Source organism: Acanthochromis polyacanthus, chromosome 17 (assembly GCF_021347895.1).
Source record: "Acanthochromis polyacanthus isolate Apoly-LR-REF ecotype Palm Island chromosome 17, KAUST_Apoly_ChrSc, whole genome shotgun sequence".
Lineage (NCBI taxonomy): Eukaryota > Metazoa > Chordata > Actinopteri > Pomacentridae > Acanthochromis > Acanthochromis polyacanthus.
The window spans coordinates 10,393,858-10,416,655 of NC_067129.1; the positions used below are offsets into that span (position 1 = coordinate 10,393,858).

General features: G+C 41.2%; 1 protein-coding gene and 1 long non-coding RNA gene across 2 annotated transcripts; one reads left to right on the top strand and one right to left on the bottom strand.

Moving 5' to 3' along the window:
- The first annotated feature begins 389 nt into the window (after positions 1 to 389).
- On the top strand, positions 390 to 21,484 carry LOC127530593 (uncharacterized). Its single transcript, XR_007937237.1, has 3 exons — positions 390 to 440; positions 21,084 to 21,137; positions 21,294 to 21,484. It is a non-coding gene; the product is annotated as an uncharacterized LOC127530593 (long non-coding RNA).
- Positions 3,393 to 15,282, bottom strand: LOC110965351 (serine-rich and transmembrane domain-containing protein 1). The gene is made up of 2 exons (XM_022214367.2): positions 14,624 to 15,282; positions 3,393 to 4,238 (listed from the first exon to the last, which is right to left on the bottom strand). The coding sequence occupies exon 2, from the start codon at positions 4,231 to 4,233 to the stop codon at positions 3,889 to 3,891; it is 345 nt and encodes a 114-aa protein (XP_022070059.1). The 5' UTR covers positions 4,234 to 4,238; positions 14,624 to 15,282; the 3' UTR covers positions 3,393 to 3,888.
- Positions 21,485 to 22,798: the final 1,314 nt, after the last annotated feature.

The window sequence follows — 22,798 nt, forward strand, 5'->3', positions numbered from 1 at the left end:
CAGGGCAGCAACTTACCCCAACCCAAAACGTGCAATCCACCGGCTTCTGGCAGAGAACCCTGGCCTCAGACTTGGAAGTTCAGACTCTCATCCTGTCAGCTTCACACTCAGCTGCCCCAGTGTGCACTAAAGATCACAGACTGATGAAGCTAACAGAACTCAGAGGTTGTCAAACCAGATGTCCTCCTCACTCCAGATGCCCTTTGAGAATCTGTCCATAAATGTTACAAACAGAATCAGGAACAAGAAGCAACCCTGTTCAACACATATCAGAAACGTCTTTGACTTGGCCTTTGTACGTTTGTTGACCCGTGTTTGCCACTAAAAATGCAAAACCCTCTCTCGAATGGTTTGTCCTTTCAGGGCTACCATAGCAAGGTGGTGGTGCAACATGGTGGAAGAATCTGCTCACTCTCTAGCTACACAGGGCCAGTTTTAAGGTAACCCAAAATATAATTCTTATCATATTTTATGAAGACCTAATCAGGATTGTTGTATTCCATTTCTGCTGATATGTCCCCTGAAGGAAAAAACACAATCGGTAGGATTTAAAGTGGCTGCTTTTCCTTGTTTGTTTTTCATAACTTTGTCACACTAGCACCCTAATTTGGTAGCTTGGTTAACTTTATAACAAATATTTTTTGCGTAATTGTGATTTTAAATGTGCACTTTTTTGCTGCACTAAACCAAAAACTGAAATAATCAACCAGTTTTTAGTGACAGCGCCATGAACCTGTCATTCAACTTCACCTGCTTTGCTTACACCTTTGCTTTTGATTGTGCTCTTTTAGTTTGTCAGTATTGATAGGTTGATTGATGATGAAAAACTTGCTTGTTGCTGATAGTTGAAACCTGTGTAGGTACAGAGTGCAATCTAGTGATTTACTGCTTTACATGAATGCTCCTAAATTTACAAATCAAATACAGCCTTTAAACAGTTCTCATTTGTTCTTACTCCATCCAAGATGACGACCACAGATAGTTTTTTTTTTTTAAGTAAATATGATTTTTGAGTCCATGTTTCAATATCAATATCTATTTCTTAAAGGTATTTAATTTATGATTTAAGCTTAAACATGTGGGATCCATGTGTTAGTTTGGCAGATACCGTCCTCTCACATTAAGCTTAAAGCTGCTGTCCGGAGTTTCCGTTTGTTTTCAATTTATGTATCATTTTTTAACAAAGCTTAAATGTGTTAGTCTAGTTCGATACTATAATATAAAGTTAGTATAACGCGATATGAAAATTTATTCCTGAGCTCCGCCTTCCTCTTACGCGCACAGCAAGCAAGCCCATGCAGAGGTGGGCGAGCTACGCACTACGCAACCGCGCACACATTTGTTTTGCTTGTGGAGGAGAGAGCATCAGGGCTCAGCAACTTCCAGAAAAGTTACCAATCCCACGGCTTGTCAGACCAAGAGACTGCAGGACGTTTTTTGGCTCGGGGTGCTCGCGTCGCTCCCCGACCACGGCCTCCATAGCCCGGCTGACGGCTTCGTTTAGATGCCCGACCTCTGGAGGAAGATGTTGGGGCGTCTGGGACATACTCTTTGTCAGAGGAGTCATGCAATTCTGAACTCTAGATAGAAATAAATAAACAATGTAACACATATACACGCGTAAATGCACTAAGTTTGATAAACAACGTCATCGAGAGGGATACACGAGTGTAATCACATATTGAAACTTTACTCGTCCGTCCTAGCAGATTCATGTTATTTTGGTATTAGGACAAGTTAGACTCAATACGGAATTCTAACGTAATTCCTTTATTATTTACTAAATGTACTAAATGTAGAAGAGGGGAAAACAGCAAAACAGGCAAGATGCTGCAGCACTCCGGGCACTCCTCTCATGTACTCTGCGCGTGCACAAATAAAGGGGCGAAATCAGAGGGAGGGAGGGTGGGACCACCAGTGTTTTGGGAGACGCTACGATACAAACTCCGGACAGCAGCTTTAATGTGGTAACAATGAGGATTTGTCAAGAAAGCAAGCTGATGGGACTCCTTTTGTTGTATTTCTGTGGCTGTCAGCTCTGCTCTCTGTGCTTTTGTGTTCTTTATTGTATTTCATGTGGCAAAGATGAATGAACCTTTTTCACATATTTTGTTCTGAATTTCTGGTGTGTATTTTTTTTTTTTTTTTTTTACAATGTGGAGTACACTTCATCTCACAATACCGAAGCATAGATGATGTATTGTGAGGTGAGCCATTACTGTAGCTTAAGTCAGCAATACATACAAAGACAAAGCTGCTCAGAGCTCCCCTGCTTCGGTCTCTATGGAGACTGGGATCAGATGTCATGTGGGTTGACAGGCAGGAAGAGGGTAATCCGTTACGCTGGTAGATCTGTCTGCCAGGACGGGAATTTCATCTTGTAGTTTATGCCACTTTTGACCTGGTCTCTCTGTAGCTGCAGTCAGACGGTGCAGGTCTGTCAACAGTCTTCAACCTTCGTTTCGTTCTCACCTTCACTTCCACAGCACCATGTCTGCCGTCTTCTTTGTGTAACCTCTTTTTCCTCAGACTTTGAGGATTATGAGCCACGTTGGCATGTACACAGACTGTGACCTCTGAACCTCCAGCAGTTTGTGCATGTTTTTTGCTCATGTCGCATTTTTTTCCTCCCTCTGGGCTCACTTTTCATTTGCAATTCAAAGTCCTGCACAAATCCATGGCTACAAGTAGACAGAACTCTGTTATAGACATAAATTATACAAATAATTTAAAAAATGTTCCTTTGGTTATTATAAAAAGTTTTTATAAAAAATTTAAAGACCTGGAATAAACTTGTACAACATTTTTGTGGGTGTGCCCGGGTGATTCTGCATGCTATAGACACGCAACTACCTATAGTTTAGATTTGTTTCCAACTGCTCTCTGGTTTGTGCAAACACAGGCTGCAGTTCAGCTCAGCTCAGTCAAAAAGCCAAAAATGATTTTTTTGTAAAGTTTCTGTTGGTCACAGCTGAGTCACTTACGGTTCTCTAGTTGTGCCAGTAAGCACATCATTTCTTGTTTTTTTTGCAGAATTCTGTAAATGCAAACTATTTATTTTTGATGAATTGTAAAAAAAAAAAAAAAAAAAAAAGGAAATGTAGCACAACTATTTTGATGAACTCTGACAATTTAAATTTACATTTGGTTATTTTTCTGAAGAAACCATTTGTCAAGCATGATGTGTTCATGCCCCATGAGAAGACTGAAAATGCAATCATTCTGTTTTTCCAGTTTCATGCTTTGATAAAGAGAAATGAAGTCATTTTGATGAATTTTAGTTAGTAAAACATGACTTTCAAACCCAGCAGCAGGCTTTGAAGTTGAGACGGTTAATGTGACTTATTCTTTAATCTCAACGCCTTACTCAACAACTGAGACACATTCACGCATTTCTGTACAAAGTAATATTTAATGTTATTATGATGCTGTTTTTGCAATGTAATCTGCAGACATTATGAGACATGCTGTACAAAACTTCACCTTAAAACAATGCGCTTTTTTAAAGTAAATGACACGTACAACACAAGACGGGGGAGGAACGATAGCAGTTGCTTATTATGTTTTTCCTGCATATAGAAAGCAGTTTCTCAGGTTCATTTGTCTTAATTGTAAAACTCGGAAGGGTCACTCTCACCCCTCAAGACCTCTTCATCACTTCATTGTGAGCTATATTTCCCCCGTGCCCTCGGTAATTGCACGGACTCTCCAGAATTACTGGACCATCAGGATTAGAAAATGCATGCATGGAGTGTAATACCATGTTGTCAGCATCTTTGCAGCTGACAAAGTGTTTTCGTGTTTGTATGTCACAGTGTGGAGGCTGTCACGCACGAAGGAGAGCACATAGATGTGTGTCTCTTCTATATGTGCGCCTTCACATTCCCCTCAGGTGGACAGCGAGGAGATGGTGGACCTCTGAGACGAGATGCTGCAGATCTCCATGTTGGTGAAGGAGCTCCCTCCCTCACTGCTGCAGTCGGGCACAGAGGAGGAGGAGGAGATGATGTTCTTCAGCCTGTGGAGGGAGATGATGAGCAGCGTCAGCAGGAACACCAGCAGGCCGAGGAAGAGCCACACGTAGACGTAAACGTTGCCCGGACGTCCCGGAGACGAAGCAGCAGCCGCCGACGTGGAGGAGGAGGTCGGAGAGAAACGGAGGAAAGTCCCGTTGTCTACCGAAGAGATTCCAGTCTCGTTATGGTCCACTAATGGGACGTCCATCCCTGACATCCTGGCTGATGTTTCACCGCGGGTTTGCAAGAGAGATAAAGAAAGACAAGTGAGATTTAATGTGAAACAACAGGGACACGTTTAACTTCAACATTCATTATATAAACGGCCTGTCAGAGAAACTCTCTTTTGTATTCTGGAGCTGCCAGGGAATCGACTCTCCCTGCAGGACATTTAGGCATGGCAGATGCTTGCTGACACAAGAGCTTTCACCCGCATCCTCACGTAACCTCTAAATTACTTTTGCTGGCGATTAGACAGAAAACAGAGAGCGCTTCTGCAATTCTAATTCTGCACCACCGAGAGGCCCAGATGCAGAATGGACTTCAATCAAAGCAACAGAGGCAAACAATAATAATTTAGTTTTGCTGTTTTGGAGCACCAGATTTAGATTTCAGGAAAATTAAGAAATTACTTGCAAAGATTATTGCAATACATATCACATTTTATTGCATTGCCCCGTATGGTTACTGTCAGTCTTGTGGCATTTAAGTGCACAAAAGAAACAGGCCTTACTAAGTCCATTATCTTTAATTGCGCTATAATATGTCAAATCTCTATAAAAGGCCCATGATCAAAGTATAGACAAAGTACAAATAGGTGTGTCTGACATGTGACTTTAAGCAGAATAGTGAAGATTATGATTCTCAGTATTAAGAATTGACCACTACAAGTTGGTGCAATGAGAAAAAATATGGTTTGTAAGGATTTTTTTTCCCGTTAACTACAAAAAAAATCCTATGAATGCTGTTCTGTTGTGGTTTTTAGAGTTATTTACATGGAAAATAAGTGAGCTTGTTCAATTTTAAGAATCATGTCATGTATATTGACCAAACAGTACTGAACAGCAGGGGGAGTGCTTGTCTCATTGAATGCCTGTCAGACTTCTTGCCTGGAGCTACTCATAAATGAAAGCACCCTTATCTGATGAAATTAACCTCCTCCTAATCAGCTTTCACAAAGACAGCTGAGAGCCAATCGTCCTCCCATGTATATTAATACTGTTAATAATGTTCCATCTCAAATTACTGCATGACACAAAAAGTGGCCGGAAGATGTGGCCGAGCACTGAAATGTGTTTGGTGGGAGACAGAGGGGAAAGGATAAGGTTGTATTTGGGTTAGGCCAGCCTTGTGTCTTGACTTGATCTATGACAGCGGAGGAGGCACTTCAAAGGGAGGAATAAATGACCATGACCAGAATGAAAGCAAGAGGTCAGCACACACTCCTCATCTCACAGCGGTGTGCTCTCACTTCCCTCTTATCCGTCAGCCCTCCTTCTCCTCCTCCTCTCTCCATTTCATTACACATTTCACCATGTCCCATGTGTGTGCCCGTCCACTTGCATGACTCCAGTTATCCTTTGAGATTCAATAACTGGTTGTGTGACTCCTATTGAGAGCCCATTTTACAGTATTTTTGTGCAGAATAGCACAGCAGCTTCAGTTTAAAGAGTGGTTTACAGAACACTTCATGTATATGGCTAAGGAGCTGCCAGGCATAAATATGTTTTGCGTTCGTGACTGAAAATGTTACTGTGACAGTATAGCGTACAAATAAGAGAGTCAGGAATGACACTGAGTTTTTATGCAAGCCTGGGGTGTGTTTATGTGCTGGAAGCATCACGCTTCTCTTAATTAGCTGCTGACTGCCATTAGTGATTAGCATTAGTAGTTCACTAATTGCTAGTAGAAGTAGTGATTTGCAGTCAAATGACTGTAAAACGTTTAATGCAGTCAGTAATTTGCTTCATGTTACCAGAGTCTGTACAGGCAAATCTGAGTATCTTGGTAACACCTTTGGGCAGTTTATTCTGGTTAACAAGACCAGAGGCCTGACTAAATAAATGAAGAGGGAGCTCACTGGGACATCAAAACTGCATGTTTTGACTCAGTAGTCAATTTGATGTAAAAAAAATAAAATTTAGAATTTTGGTGACTTTCCCACAAAATAAATTATTTTCTCCAAAACATTATAATTCCACTAAATAACACAGGTGTACAGTCTCACAGCAGCATGATTGAGTCCATGCCACCCCATTGGCTGGATGGTTATTGGTTTGGTTGGTAGAAGGCAGACAATTGGCTTTTTGGGGTAGTGTTTGGACTTGTGTCATACAACTGCCTTCTCTGAAATTACAGAATTCTCCCGTAGACTGCTATTCAGGGTTATTTAAGTGATGAGTCTCTCTTGTATAAATTCTCTGGTGTTACTGTATGATTTTATATTCTTGCCCAAACAGTGTCTTGTATATTTAGAATGTGTCAGATTTAATAAAACAGCAGAGAGACAAGAGTTGGTATGCAAATTTAAGTGCTTTAGGACAAAAATAAACCATCCATCCATCCAGGCCAAATGAGATAGAGATATGTAATCATTTAACTTAATTGTCGGTCTGTCCCCAGCATGACACGCACAGAAAACCTCTAAAGCAAAATTCCTAGGAGGCGTTCATAATCAGATGCCTGAACCACCTCAGCTGGCCCCTTAGATTGCAAAGCAGCAGCAACTCTACTCAGAGGTCACTCCACATGTCTGAGCTCCTCACCCTCATCTCTAAGCCTGAACTCAACCACGCTACGGAGGAAACCTATTTCAGCTACTTGTATCTACGATCTTATTCTTTCGGTCTCTACCTACCAACATTTCATGACTACAAGTGAGGGTTGGAACATCAAATTGAACTTCGTCTTTTGGCTGAAAACTCTGATCACCCCAGAAGTCCAGTACAACACCAGCATTACTCTATATGCTGACGATGCCCTTCTGTCTTTCTACCTCATGCTCCATATGTCCATCACTAGTGAACAAGATCCAAAGATGGGTAACATCCCTTTACTTAATGCTGCAGCTAAGCCCTAACCCAGTGGAATCAGCCCACAAGGTTCAGGCAGACAACTATGGCCTCACGCTTGAAGGTGCTGACTTTCATCCTGCTAGTCGGGATCGGATGGTAACTGCATTAGTATCAGCAAGAAAAATAGCTAGTTAGACTGTAAGTCATACATTAAATGCAAGTAAGGTATAAATCTGGCTTTTTAAGCTGTAAATCAGTTTTGTTTGTGCAGTGTTTCTATCATCGTGAATATTCTCATGTTTAATTTTGCACTGGCAAACTCTTTAATTTAATTTGTCGTACCAGTTTGAACCCAGCCTTCAGTTCCAGCGAGTTTCATTTCACTACAAAACTTTTCTTTCATGTCACTTATGAAGTTTGGCAGACTGCTCTGTCCCCAAACTCTTTTCTTCTTCTCCAGTTATTCACTCCCTTTCATTCTCTGTCTCTCTCTCTCTCTGGATGGTCTATTTGACAAGAGCTCTGCTCTCTTTAATTTACAGCCCAAAGCACCTTCAGGGAGATACACAGCATAATGAGAAGGGATGAGCTGGGCTGCAGTCTTTTTGTGATAGCATAGTCTCTCGCCCCAGCTCTGTTTTCTCTGTCAAATGTTCCCAATAGTCGTCCTAACCCAGTGAAAAACTGTCTCATCGCTTTGTAAGCTTAGATTGTCTCTTTCTCCCCAGACTCTTGTCAGAGTTAAAGTATTGACATTCTCTGCACAGACTCTGTCTTTCCCTCGTTCTGCTGTCATGCATCAATGTGTCTTTTATGTTTTCTCTCAACAAACTCACCAATTTCATTCCTGAAATGATTTGAACATTTGCATCTGCAACGTGTAATTTCACTAAGTGATCCTTTTTTAACTCCGAATTCCACCTCTGCTCAAAATAGACACATTCATCTGAAGCATCCAAAAACAGCACGCTGAATTCCTTTCTGCTCAGATATCTTCTTCTCTCCCACCTTTTCCCTCGTCTTATCTTCCGTTCTGGTCTCGTCTCTCCATCCTACTCTCTCCTGCTCTGTATAGGCTGCTGTCATTAATGATATGTTGTTTTGAAATCTGTGATGAAGCTTGTTCATTGTGAGCTGAAGTGGGTGATAATTGTGCTTAATGACGCTTTTTGTATCCAGGCAACAAGGTATGCTCCGTTCTTTTTCAAGCTAATCTACTTTAAGAGGGCAGGCCTGCCAGTCCCGCTGAGTCTGAAGAGGTTACGTACACATGCACACACACTCCCGCCTACACTTAATAAATACCTGTAGTTATTTTCCTTAGGAATAGCTGCAAACACAATACACAGAAGACCGAGGCCTAATTGGGAAAATGGTGGAATCGTCACTGACAAAAAATTATATGAAAGCGTCTTGCTTTTTCCGAGAATTTAGCCCGTACATCATGTTGGATACATGTAGTTTATTCTTGTCACAAAATTGTCAGTAGTCTTAAACATTTTGTGCTTCTTGCTGAGTAACAAAACCGTGGCCTCCTCTATTTCTCCATCTCCTCATTTTCTTCCGTCTTAAACAGTAACTTAGCACTAAATCCTTTTTTTGTAAATTGCTTCTACAGACACTTTATTTCACCATCTATTGCTCCTGGTTCCATTTTTTTATTTTTCAGATAGAAAATCAGGGCTTCCAGCTTGGTATGATGAAACAGCGTATGAATAATACACCAAACCACTTGGTGAATTATCACAACACTTTTTTTTTCTTTTTAAAAGCCACTTCATGCAATGCAGCCCCAATAAGCGACATCCTCTCCTTGACCTCAACCCTCATATTTCACGTCATTTGAACACCATGCAAGGACTTGTGTGGACTTGACGCACAGGATATCCATCAAGTGGAGTGCAATTTATATGCAATCCTGTGGTATTATGTTGGGGATTTTTTTCCTGAGATGTGCCTTGGGACACTCCACCCCCTGAATCGAAGGATGTTCAGCTTAGAATGAGGTGTTAGCCAACTCTTTCAACACCATGAAGAAATGGAGAATTTTACTTTCCTCCCTGGTTAAAAGGTTCAGGTCTGTTTTATTGACTGTATATAAAGATGGACAAACCTTCTGTGACGTTACCATATGTGTCCTCACCGTGGTGTACTGACCTTGCCTAATTCCTGGCTAACATGAACATGCTTAGGCAGACCATGCAAATGTGTATGGGCCATCCCACAGTAGCATCCACCTGTCACTCTAAGAGGCCCCCTATATAATTATGCATAACTTTAAGCCTTAGTAAAATTTAAAAGGATAAGTTACATAAAAATACTCTCCCAATACAGTTGTCATGACTGAAGAAATTAGCTCCAGAGACCAAAGCCATTTTTTATACCAGGATGTTAAGATATTTATCTGCCTTAAAGTAGGCAGTTTTAACATGGAGGTCAATGAGGATTGACTCGCCTTTGAGGCCACCCTCAAGTGGCCATTAGAGGAACTGCAGATTTCGGCACCTTCAGTCTCGGAGAGTGCTGCTTCGTGTGTTTCACCTCTGATCACACCCAGTGTTACAGAAGAGCTTTTCTCTGTTGTTTCTGTAACCATCTTGGAGTACATAGGCCCATTCCCTGTCTTCACAGTGTCTGACTTGCAAACTCCGAGAAGGGTTCCTATTAAGACTCAGGGACCCACCTCACTGCATGAGGGCTTTGATGCAGACTTTTCAAAAATGTTAGGCACCATTTCTGTGAGTCCATATATCTGCAGACGTGGGAGCTGCCCATAATTCATAGACAGATTGCTGACAAATGTATGTGGTTGTGCTGCCTACCACAAAGAGCACATAAACCAAACATGGATGGTGTTGGGAATAAATCTGCTAGCATCTGGCTGCTCTGTTGTGATTATTTATTGCATGTTTGTATAGATTTTTGAATTTTTGGTTGAATTTTAGCAAAGGATTTTTGATGTCCTTGGCTTTCCTGGCTTTTGTTGCTCTGTTGCCACAAATAGGAAGTGAGTAACTGAGCAGCTAATCAAACCGAGAATAGAGCACTTGTCCCATTTTTAAAATATTGTTTATTTGCAAGCATTGCTTGCTGTCATGGTATTGTGTCCCACTCATTCCTAGACTGTTCCATGTCTCATCAACTCACACCCAGACACCACAGCAGTTACGTCAGAGGGTTTAGTGATTAAGCCTGAGGGTGGAGATTGGTGGTGAGCTATAGAAGTTAAACCACTGGGCATCAGCACAAAGCAGATTTTAAGGGGGATTTAAGATAATACTTAAATTATCATCGTCTTATTTCTTTTTTCTTCCGTGTGATAGGTCTGGGCTTAAATTTCTCCCGCTTAGATATGTTTCGCTGCAGTCATGCCTCACTACTTATTCAGCTAACTTTCTTTGATTATCTGGGCCTGAGCGTCGCTACATCTCATTACTGAGACTGAAAGAACAAATTGCTGGCTATTGAGGATGGAATTGATTTCATTTTTTGTGGAATTTGTGGCTCCCCGTTGTTTATCTGTCTCCCACTGAGTTGGAATGCCATTTGTCATTATGTCTGTGTAACAACAGCCTGGCTTAACGTCATGTTCTGTTTTGTGTCTGGGAACCACAGGTGATTTGAAGCAGCGCAATAAATTCTTCTATCAGTTTTATCTTTCATTTGTGATGATCTCTGCTGCAGCCCCTGCCTTTCTCCCTTTTTTCCCTCATTCAACCTCTCCCTCCCTCTCCTGCAGTGATCAGCTCACCTGATCACTGCAGGAGATCACTCTTTATAAATCCAGCTCATTCATTTACCCTCTGCCAGACCATAGACTCACATCCCCGTAATCCTACCGGTCCCGATCTGTTGCCAACCAGCCTGCCTCTAGCTTCTCCTATCAGTCCGCCTTGTATCAGCGGTTAACCCACTTGATAACTTTATTCTGCCTTATTTGTGGAGAGTTCTCTCTGGGAGTGACCAGGATGGATAGGATCAGGAATGAGTACATCAGAGGGACAGCACATGTTAGAGGCTTTGGAGATACAGTCAGAGAGGCCAGACTGAGATGGTTCAGACATGTCCAGAGGAGAGAGAGTGAATATATTGGTAGAAGGATGCTGAGTTTCCCACTGCCAGGCAGAAGGCCTAGAGGAAGACCAAAGAGGAGTTTTATGGATGTGGTTAAAGAGGACATGAAGGTAGTTGGTGTGAGAGAAGAGGATGCAGCAGACAGGGTTAGATGGAGGCAATTGATTCGCTGTGGCGACCCCTGAATGGAAAAGCCGAAAGGAAAAGAAGAAGATTTGTGGAGAGTATAATTAATCCTTGAGGTTTTAGGTTTGGTTTTGTCTAGTTAACCCTGCTGGTTTTCCCAGAGTTGTATTATGAGATTTAGTTTATTTGAATACATTCCATTTTGTTTGTACCCGTCTGTCCTCCTCTGTCTCCACACCTGAGTCCTCTGATCTGCCCCCGTGACTTCGTTACTTTCCCCAATTTTGTAAGGATTGCTTTTTAACATGAACATCCATCCAATGTGCAAACTCTGTTTGGGACATAAGGTGACCATTTGTTTAAAAGACATTGCACACTGGGTTTTCACAGCTGTGAGGTCAAACCAATGCACTTTATGATAAGGTTTAAGGTCTGTTATGGAAGTACTCTAGTTTTTCAGCTCAGTACACTTTTGAAGGTGAAATAAAAAAAAACATGTACAGTGTCCACTTGCTGCTCGACCTGTCAATTTCCGTCAGAGGAAGGAAATCTCGCCAAATGTCAGACTCACTCAGGTGTGATCTAAGCTGCTTTTACACCTCCTCCTGAGCAGATATTGCTTTTTTGAAAGCCAGAATAGCTTCTCTGTGTGACTGGGAGCTGCTCATGAGAAATAGCCTGACTGGTCTCCAGGAGTCTGGAACCAGAACTCACTAGACTTTATATGATGGGACTTATACATCTCCTTCTTTAACAGCTTCATACAGAAGAAGGCTCTTCCCCTCACTTCCAGTCAGGGTTGTATAGAGTTTGGGTATTTTGAGGCGGTTCAGCCTTCTCGCTCTCAGGTCTCCCAGCCTGGTGGCCTTCAATAGGTTCTTTCAGAATTGCGCTTCCTTTTCACTCAGCTACGACTTCTTCCTGATTATGTATTTCAGCTTTTCTAATGTCAACAGCGGCTTCTTGGTTATGGCAAGAGCTTTAAATATATTCTGTGCAGGCTTGGCTCTCTGCTGCACACTCTTCAAAGTGGGGTGCCTTCAGCAAATTTCATTTCTGGAGTTCTGCAGCTTTCTTCTCTCGCTGCTTTACCTCTGTATGTTCAGTCTTTTGTCCGCCACCAACTCTGTATCTATAGACAGTGAGAGTGACTCCTAAAGCTTCCCAATCAAACTCCTCCTTGATCTGCACAATCTCTGCAAGTCACTCCGCAGACAATCTCCTCCTTGGCTGATGGAGTATGTTCAGCCAAACTCCTCCAGAGACATTGTGCTGTGTAGCTTCCTCTGCTCCATTTTCTCAGTCTGTTCTTCGCCCTTCATCCTCCTCATTTCCTCACTACGTCCGCATAATCTTCTTCACTCTAACTGTTCTCTGTATATTCTGCTCAATTTGCCTTATCTATTGTGTCTTCTGCATAAATATCTTACACTATTGTCCTATTTTTCACAGTTTTATTTCCTGTTGGGTATTCATATAAAAGTTTTATTGTGTGTGACTTTTATAGCTTTAATAATATGGCAATAAACTCATAACACAACGTAAATATTGTTTGTTTGCACTGATCTTATTTTCATGACCAAATTTTATTCGCTGAATATTTATGTTCCTGGTATTGTGCTTTTATTAGTAAATGCCTTGTTTTTATTTTCACCATACTTTGTTCATTCAGGGCCAAACAGAAACAGCCTTGGACTCCATTCCAAGTGAGATGCATTTTGTTTTCTGTTCAGATGTGGTGTTGGCCCTCCACTTCATGAATAATGGACCAAATGCACGTGTGGTAAAATGTCACGGCATTTGGGCCATATTCTTTGGAGTGTGATAGTGTGTTTGTGTGTGCGTGCACATGTTTCATACTGTCTCATACTGTGTTCACACCACATTTCTGAGCAGACAAAGGAAAACAGAAATACCGGTGATATTCGTTGGTGTGTGTGTATGCAGACACACGCATCCATGTGCAATTTTAGCTCAAATGTGAGATTGCCGAGAGATAAAAGTAGCCCGAGTTTCAAACGTGGTTAAATATCTCATATTCTAAGCCAGATCAGCTGAAAACAGACCTCAGGCTCAACCCCATGAATTCTAAATCTCTTCTGAAGCCCCGAAAATACCACAGATAACCCACGTACGTGTCAGAGATACGCAGGAGTGATGAAAGTGATGAAGCAAACAATCTTTTCAACATCTTATTAACAAGACAACAAGTGATGTTTTTACTCATCATTTAAAATAATGGAACGGCATATAAATAAATGTATTCCAAGCCTCCAAATAGAAACAATAGGCAGAGCTGGAACAAATCTGCAAAGTAATAAACTAATGTGTTTATTCATTCCTGTTACATTTGAATGACAAAATCTCACAGCACACCTGAGAACACTCCAAGTGACAACGGGGGTTGAGCACCACTGTTGAGCTATTATCTGATTCTCTCAGATATTCAGTGCGTGAAATCTCAAAAGGCCAAATTGGAAAGATGTCTCAAAGGAGCTTTCTTTTAGCTGATAATAAGGTAACATGAGTTAAAAATCCAGCAGACAGTCATAAACATTCTCAATAGCAGGAGTGTTTTTTGGTCAGTGGCCAGTGTAGATAATGAGCTCTTTTGCTTTGATGTTTGAGTGTTTTTGTGTATTTTCGTGTGCGCGCCCATTAGTTCATCCCCGTGGTGGAGCGTATTTTTACACCTCGTTTTTTTCATATCTGTTAATTACTCCTGATACTTGTGAGTGTCGTCGCCAATAAATTCGTTTCTCACACTTTGTTTCTCTGCCTGCAGCTCATCCACTCTGTTTATTATTACGAACGGAGTCGCGTGTCTTGTATCATTTTGAACACGAACAGAACCAGTTCTTGTTATCGATGCACTGAAAGGACACTTTTATGCCCTCATCCTTTTGCTCGCAGTCTCAGTTGAACAATTACCTCTCTCATCACTCACCTCTTCCCTCTTTTTCTCAACTGCCACACAGGATACCCGCTCATTTTCCAAGTTACTGAATGAATGCATACATGAATTATCCTCCCTCCCTTATTATTAAACTTGTTTACTGGGTGTTGCAACTCTGACACATCTCATGGAACATTCAAATCTTTTTCTTCATTATATTGCTATTTCACCTTCCATGTTATCGTCTTCCTCCTACTCTCTACAGGCAGTGATAAACCGCTAAATAAAGTTGCCTTCAACTGCAAAGATAAATTCAAGGTGAATAAAGGCTCTTTGAATTCATCGGGAATCCCCCCCTTCTTACATATCAGATTAACACCATCCCTGCTGTGTCTCTCTCTTCAAAAACAATTTGGAAACATTTCATTTCAAGCAGCCTGAAGCATCTGCAGCATGTGTGGGATTGCTTAAGAAAAAAAAGAGGAAGAGTTACAGACCTTTTTATGTGTGAGGCAGCTGCTCCCCGCTCGTTCACGTTGTGCAGAAATCCATCCCGTGTTTGGTGCTTCAGCCGAACAAACCAGATCTGTTGCCCCCGAGATTTTCCCTGCGAGCCTGTCCGCTCTCTCTCTTTTCTCTCTCTCTCTCTCTCTCTCTCTCTGTCTCTCTCTCTCTCTCTCTCTCTCTCTCTCTCTCTGTCTGACACAAAACACTACAGCTGGAGTAGATGTGACTCCTTTGTGAATGGACTCACAACTAAAAGAGAACACATGCAGACCTGTACAGAAGCTGCAACTAATGAATGACACAGGGTTTTTTTTTACATTATTTTTCTTTGCTCCTTTAGAAATGCCGGAGAGGAAACAACAGACGCAGTACTTCTCATTCTAATCCCATCCCCTCTCTCTGTGACTCCCCCATCTCCGCCCTCCCACATTTTTTAGCCTCTTCTTATTCATCACCTTAAATAATGATCACATCCACACTCATTCCATTCATCTGCATCAGCTCGTTTGTTTTTGGGCACATACTCCTCACAGTTAACATTCTGCTCAGTAGGTAGTTAACAAATCAGTGGACGCAACCACTTGAGTAAATACACTGATAAATCAATATTTGTCATTGCTGACATAACCCCACACAATCCCGAGCCCGTGCTTCGGTTCTGTTGTTTGTGTGAGGGACACGGCCTCGCTCACTGCTCTCGGCAAACTGCGTCAGTAGATAGCATCCAATGGAGTGCAATAACCGGCTGCTGTCGTGCCGGCAGACTGAGCCTCCTCAAACAAGTCCCCAAACCGACAGACTGAACTAGAAAGGGGCAGCCCAAGACGAAAGAAAAAGCCTTTAACACCTCTCAATTTCTAAACGCCGCTCTCCTCGCCTCTCTTCATCCTAAAGCTCTTATCTTGTATTTTCACTCCGCTTTCTTCGCACTTTCTGTCCTTCCCATTTCCCCTCTAAACAGTGTGTCTGTTAACAGCAGCTAAGCACATTTGCTCTGTAAAAAAAATCTCTTTAGGCACACTGAACATGAACATATGCTGAAGCAAATTACACATGAAAGAGGATCCGTTTTCAAAAGGCTTTCCTTACTTTTGTTTTTACTGTATTTCGTCAGCAGGCAACACAAGAGAAAAACATATTGGACGGGACGTTTTCTCAATTTCTAGTGGTAGCAAGCTGTTCAGATTTACTAAGATGGGTTTTGACACGTGTGACTGCAGTTTGACAGAATGTATTAAAGACTAGTTGCTGGTATGGGTTCAGTCTGTGACAGGCAATCCCTCTCTTCCCTCTGCCCCTGTATTCCCATGAAGCTTCACAGACTTGCTAGATGCCCTCAGACTTCCCTCAGTCAGCTGATTACTTGTCAACGTTACTGCCTGTTCCCATTTCCCCCCTGTTGCTATGTACAGTCGGCTTTCTGTTAGTCCTGGCCGGTTTGGTTAGTGTTGCTTTTCATCATTGCATTTCAGCCACTATGTGTTCATTCTTTCTAGTTGTTTATGCCTTTCTCTGTCTATCTATAACAAATCGCAGTCGTTTTTCAGTGTTAATGATGTTATCGATATTGCTGAACCACTTCTGCCTCTCTGAGTCTGCAATTGGATACTCTTTTCTGAGTCCGGTTATGAGTAGTAGCTCTGTAAGGCTGTCCAGAGGTGTTTGGAGTGGAATACCAATGTCGGCATGCCACACATAACAAAGATGTTACTTGGTTAATTACAAGCAGGTGTAGTGTTTATTGTCTTACTCATCTCATCTCAGTTAAGCACAACAGTATCCATCTGCAGCCAGAGCAAGTCACAGCTACTACAAGAGACATTAATTTGAGGGTAATGTCACACTGCTAAGTCAGACATTGGTTAAGGTTCCGGTAATGGAGGGTTAGTCTACAATCACTGACTATTGAATGCATTCCACACATTATACTTTATGCTAAATTTGAATGTAAAGCACTGGATTCATTGCAGAATCAATAAGAAAATTAGCATTTACTGAAAATGCTACATATCAAAATCCCTTGAAGGTCTCCTAGCACAAAAAAAGAAGAACAAGTCATAACTACGGTGAACTGATAAAGAGTAGAACTGTCTGCGGAAAATGTATTGCCTACTTCATCTACAAATAGCAAAAAAAAAAATCACTAATTAGGAGACAGCTGTGTAGAAATGGCATGCATAATCATTCAAGTTCACCGGTTGAATGAGTCTCCAGCTGTGCCTTTGTGGCCTTGTTTGAGTTTTTATTTTGTGCTGGACAGCCAACAACTGACCAGTAGATTTTAGCAAAAAGAAGCCATAATGACTTGCGGAAAGATTTATTAGCTTGGCTTTTCATGAGAGCAATAGACAATTGAATTGGAATCTATTGGAATCAGAGCTTTTGGAAGTCAGCACCTAGTGGTGTTCAGTGGTATTGCATTTTATGGCACTTCTGCACCGGCTTCACTTTTCACAGCTTGTTGCTACATCCATCTTTTATGTACAGTCTGTGTAAGTTACGCCCCTACAAGTTCTCTTGCAGTCCACAGACAAACCCTTCTCATTTAGCATATTAACATACTGTCATGCTTAAGTAAACGTAAAGCAGAGATAAGGCTGATGGGAATGTGATTGCATTTGCAGGTGTTTTTTCTAAGTCAAATTTCTGGGAATCTGGGAAACATGGCTGTCTGAATGAGTATTGAGATTCTTCAAAAACTTCAGCCATCTAGTGGTGCTGATTGAGAAGTTACAGGATCACAAAAGTCACTGAATTCACATTCAGTTGATCTTCAGTGTCAGCACCAATGATTTCCATCTTGGCCAGAGAGGTGGACCGACTGACTAAGAGTAGCATTACTAGAGCTCCTGCTAGAGTGCCAGTGCTTTCATGCTTTACTCAAAGCTTTAAAGAGCTCTGCTAAATCATTTTGAAGTGAAACACTTCAGATAATGCTCAGTCTCAGCTGATCTAAAATAAAATTTGTGCATGACTCTGAATCTCTCATGAGCTTGTTAGCGCCTTAATGGTATTCATGAAGGTGTTAATTGTGAGGCAGATGACACCTGTCCCTGCTCTGTGAAGGGGAAAGAGGCGCCTCCTCTTCCACAGATGCCTCTGTCTTCAGCCATCTGCCTGCTGACATGGGCACCGGAGGGGAATAGCAGCAAAGGAGAGCAGAGAGTAGCGATGAGATGGCTTTATTTCATGTCCAAATCCAGCATTAACCGACATCACTCAGTTGGTATTCATGTGTAGCTACTTCAGACAAAAATTTGACAGCCGTGTGAAGGGGTCCTGGATTCATCGGATGAGCACACATCCGTTTGTGAATATTTTCTTAATCCCAGCCCCCCGAGAGGAGTAAAAAAAAAAAAGTAGATAAATATTTTAATAAGACACTGTAGGCACTGGTGTTGACTGTGTTGAGGGAGAAACCAAGGACGGAGGAAAGTAACAGTGCACATCATTTAATTATTCTAATAATTATTTCCCCTGGCCTCCTAATCACACTCTGGAAGGCTGTTTTCTATTTCTATCGTTGCACTCACACAATATTTCTTGTTTTCCTGGAGAGGGAACATGTTGGGCGTACATGTGCCGCCTCTGTGCAAACTCTTGTGTGTTTTCGTGTCGCTTGTATGTATGTGTGTGTGTCTGTGTGTGAACGCAAGAGAGGACTGAAGGATGGAGATAAGAGCTTTGGCCTCAGCTGGCTTTTGTCACTAATCCCGGAAGGCGAAGAAGTGTCCGCCGATTCCATGTCATTCCCTGATATCCCAGCCTGTTCTGATTCCATGCCATCCTAGCGCTGCCCTTGTGAGGACAGCAGTCTCTGCACTGCATGTTAATGAGAGGGAGACATGTGGCAATGGGGGGTGTAACTCTATTTTGGGGGCTATTTTGGGAGAGTGTGTGTATGTGTGTGTTTGGGGATTTGACATGCTGCTAAACCCACGTGAAGACAAGTCGAAACTTTATGATAAAAGACAAGAAAGTGTCACAGCATTAGTTGTAAACATGTTCAAAGTTATGTGAATTTTAGATGCAATGCCGGATATGATTTGCATCTCTCTGGTAATCAGGAACCAGTTTGAGAGAGGCTCATAAAAGCAAAAGTTAAGGACTTTGATGAAACAGGAACAGGGAAATTGTATCATTTGTCTTGTCTTGATTAGAGGAGAACGTTTGCATCTCTAAACTTGGATAGACAGCTAAAGCGTGCTTTGTCGTTTGTTTCCAGCACTATTTGTGATGCTCACTTGTGCTTTCAAAAGATTCCAGCTCATGCACTCCTGTTTATCGTCTCATGGCAGCGGCTTGCCACTCAGAATTATATCCACAGATCTTAGGGCACCAAGCAGAGCGAACATACTGAGGCGTAACAGCGACACGCCCACACACACACACACACACACACACACACACACACACACACACACACACACACACACACACACACACACACAGGACAGCAGCCTGACAGACGACTTGTCCAGAATAACAATGAGACATATGCAACGTGATGCTGGCACTTTCTCCAAAACATTCCCCCACGAGTCGGTGAAACAGGCAAAACAAACAACAGAAGCTCGTGTCCAAGAAGTCCAACAGCACCTCTCGAAAACACCATCCTACTAAAACATGACAGTCCTGGCAATTTTTTCCCCCCTCTGTAGGGTGTACTCTAAATTCATGAGAAAAAAAATGTCCTCAAAGTCAGATTCATTTGAATGTATGAATAATTTAGTGCTCCAAAAGATTTGGGGCCCTTAAATTGCAAATAAAATAATTTTTTAAAAAAGCTCTTACTCTCACACTCAGGCATTCATAATTCATATGTTCCATAGCTCAGACTGGGAGTTATTTGATGCACAAATTGGCCACAGAAGGTAGTGAGGATACAAGGACAAAATGCAGCATTCTGTCCTTCAGAATAATTACTGAGTCATTTTGTCTTTCTACATTTTTGAATATCAAATGACTGACTTTACTTTCTTCCCCACTTTCTCTCTCTCTATCCTCCTTTCTCCCCATATCTTTAATGAATGTGGAAAAAAAATGCAGCAGACCCCAAAAAGTAAACAATTAAACTTTCATCAAGGGTTTGTAGCATTACTGTTACACGCGGTGATATTCCATAAAGTGCTTCCCTCTGGTTATACAGTCTGTGTTTATGGCGTCCTGATTGAAATAGCGTAATTACTCTCCCATTGTAAGAAACAGACAATTAGACTTTCTCTCTATTTCTATCTGAGCTAATTTTCCTTTAATGCTCTGGACTTGCTACAGAGATGATCTGCTTTATTGGAGGAAATTGGCACTGAACTTCATATACCCCCACAAAAAGTCCTTTGATCACATTAGAATCTATTAATAAAACATTAAGAGAGTACGAAGACTGTGAAATTTTGACCTTTAGACAAGAGACAAAGAGAAGTTCACATTTGCTGATTGATAACCTGTTTTTTTTTAACTTCATATCTTCTTTGATCTCTCTCATTGCCAATAAATGCTATTAATTGCCCTTCCACCTGACATTACCATTATTGGAAGCAGTATCTTCCTTTTGTGTTTGCTTCATTTTTGCTACCTTTCACACACATACAGTGCAGATGGACCACAGAGATATTATACATTCATAAAAAAGCGTATTTTTTGGACTGAGCTGCCAATAAAAGTTGCATTCAGCTGCATGCAAGCTATGAGCTCTCATCCAGTGTGTTTTTCCTGCAAACGTTTGCTAACCTGGCTGCATAATCGCTCACTCTCTCTCTGTCGTGACACGAAAATAGTGATGAGCGGAGGACTGTGGGTAAAGTGACAGCCTACAAAGAGAGAGAGGCTGCTAAAAGTTGGAGGATGATACATCTGAGGATATCACAGTAACTTTTCTTGGCATCTAAATGTGGCGTTGCTGACAAAATATCACGAAACTGCGCCATTTTGGAGATTTATTTGACTGTGATTCAGAAATTTGGATTGCATCACGATCAGTTAATGAGGTTTTATCGCTGCAAAAAGAAAAATGCGAATGAGGAAATAAGCCTCTGCAGGTTCCTCTTCATTTCCTTCTCCTCCAGGTTAGAGTCCACCTTTTTCTGTTCTCCTCTGCTCCAGATGACACGGTCTGTTCTCAGCTGTGATTCTCCTTGAAAGCACAGTGTTTTATAGGTGACACTCAAACACCCAATGCATCTGGCCTGAGCCTGTCACCAGCAATGCATCACACTAATGAAATGGCACCAGCCCAATGCTATCTGTCAGGAGCAATCTGCATCTGCTTAGGGACTAAACGGAAATGAGAAGGAGGGATTTAAAAAAAAGAAGAAGCCAGAAACACAGAAGAGACTTTGTGTGCCTCGAGCAGGTGCCATGTTTGTGTTTTTATGTTTTTACTGCGAGTGTGCGTTTGTGCTCTCCCTCCTCTCAGCACACTGTGAACACATATCGATTTTATTTTGACAGGAGAAAATGGGCACAGCAGGCCACCTTATCCCCCATCTCTGCTGGAGCAAATAGGTGAGGATATTTCATCAGAACAAGTTCCAATGCATCTTATCTGTCAGAAAGAAAATGACTCCCGTTCGTCTCTCTAACTTGCCTTTTTTTTCCCATTCTTCTTTTTTCTGTTTTTCTTTCTTTTTGATTTGTTTCTGCCAACCTTGACTTTTGAAGGAACTGGTGCTGAAATCTCTTTCAGCTCCACAAATGATGATCTGGTAACCGGAGATGAGCCGTGATGCAAACACCCGAACAACAGCAGCTGTCTAGCACATGTAAAAATGACATTTAGCTCAAATGAAATTATGCTGCTGAGTCATGATGTTAACCTTGTAAATTCCGAAACTGGTTTAAGCTAGTGCCATAAAATATGATTTTCCAAGTGGAGTTTTCTTATTAGCCCAAGAGATGTATATTTTCCATGACTTTTTCTATTTTAGAGCATCATTTTTATACAAAAAATATCAACTTGCTCATTTAATTTTGCATGTTTTTGGATTATACATCCTTTAAATGTTTGATCGTTTCAGATGCATTAGCTTTTATAGTTTTTTTTTTGTTTTGTTTTTTTACATTTTTTGTTTAGTGTTTTTTTGTTACTATCCAACATAACATTTAGAGCTACATTGTATCATAACTACATTAATGTAGGAGTAGGATGGTATCTATATCATGTTTATAACTTTAAAAGAATTAAATTCTGTTATAGTGTTGCAAAAATGTAACAGTTTATTTTTCAATAAAATGTGGGACTAGACAGCAGAAAAAGATAGGTGATTGTGTTATTCCCACAATTGAGACATAAAAATTATGTTTATTTGCAAATTATCAAAAATCTTAATACAAAATTTGAATTTGGCAGAAAGTATAAACCTTCATGTCAAAGTTATATTTCCATTAGCACCCCTTATTTCATGCACTTCTGCATGGTGATATAGTCTCTGACAGAAAATATTACTCATTTTGCAGACAACACTTCCTTTTTATTTCCTGAAGTAACTGTATTGTGCTTAAATTGAAACATCGAGTCAACATAACTTAACAAACATCCAATCAGAATAGGCAAATTTTCTACTCTGGTTAAAGGAGGAAGGTAAATATCATAAATACTAAAAGTGAGGGGGCCTTCCATCACATTCAGCGGTTGGGAAAGTATTAAGGCTGACGGTTGGCTGAAGGTTCAAGAAGGAGCCTTGTGACCAAAAGGTTGCAAATTGGAATATTTAATCCTCAGCTGCTCCACTGAAGCTGCTCAGCAGCAGCATGACAAGCTGGCAGTTAATGCTCCCGATCCTCTCCAGCTCCCCTCGGCCCCTCCATTTCATACCTGCACTTCTTGCTGTGACTAGATTAGAAATTTAAACAACAATAAAAATATTTTTTAAAAGAGCCACCAGGCATTTGAACATCCAAGTGGCTTGTAGCCGAAAAAAGACACATAAATCTGAATCATTTGGTACTTGAAGCAGCGGGATGTTTCACTGCTTTGCATCATCTCTATTCCCGAGTGAGCAAAAGGTTCACAACTATTTTGGAAAATTGCATATAAAAGGGTCACAATGTTACATGGTCAGTTATACCGTTATTCAAAACCACTGTGACTTTTTCAGGTTGCAGTTAGCTGTTTTTGAAGAGAAAGTCTGCCATCTGATGGACAAAATGCAAAATGCAGACACTCA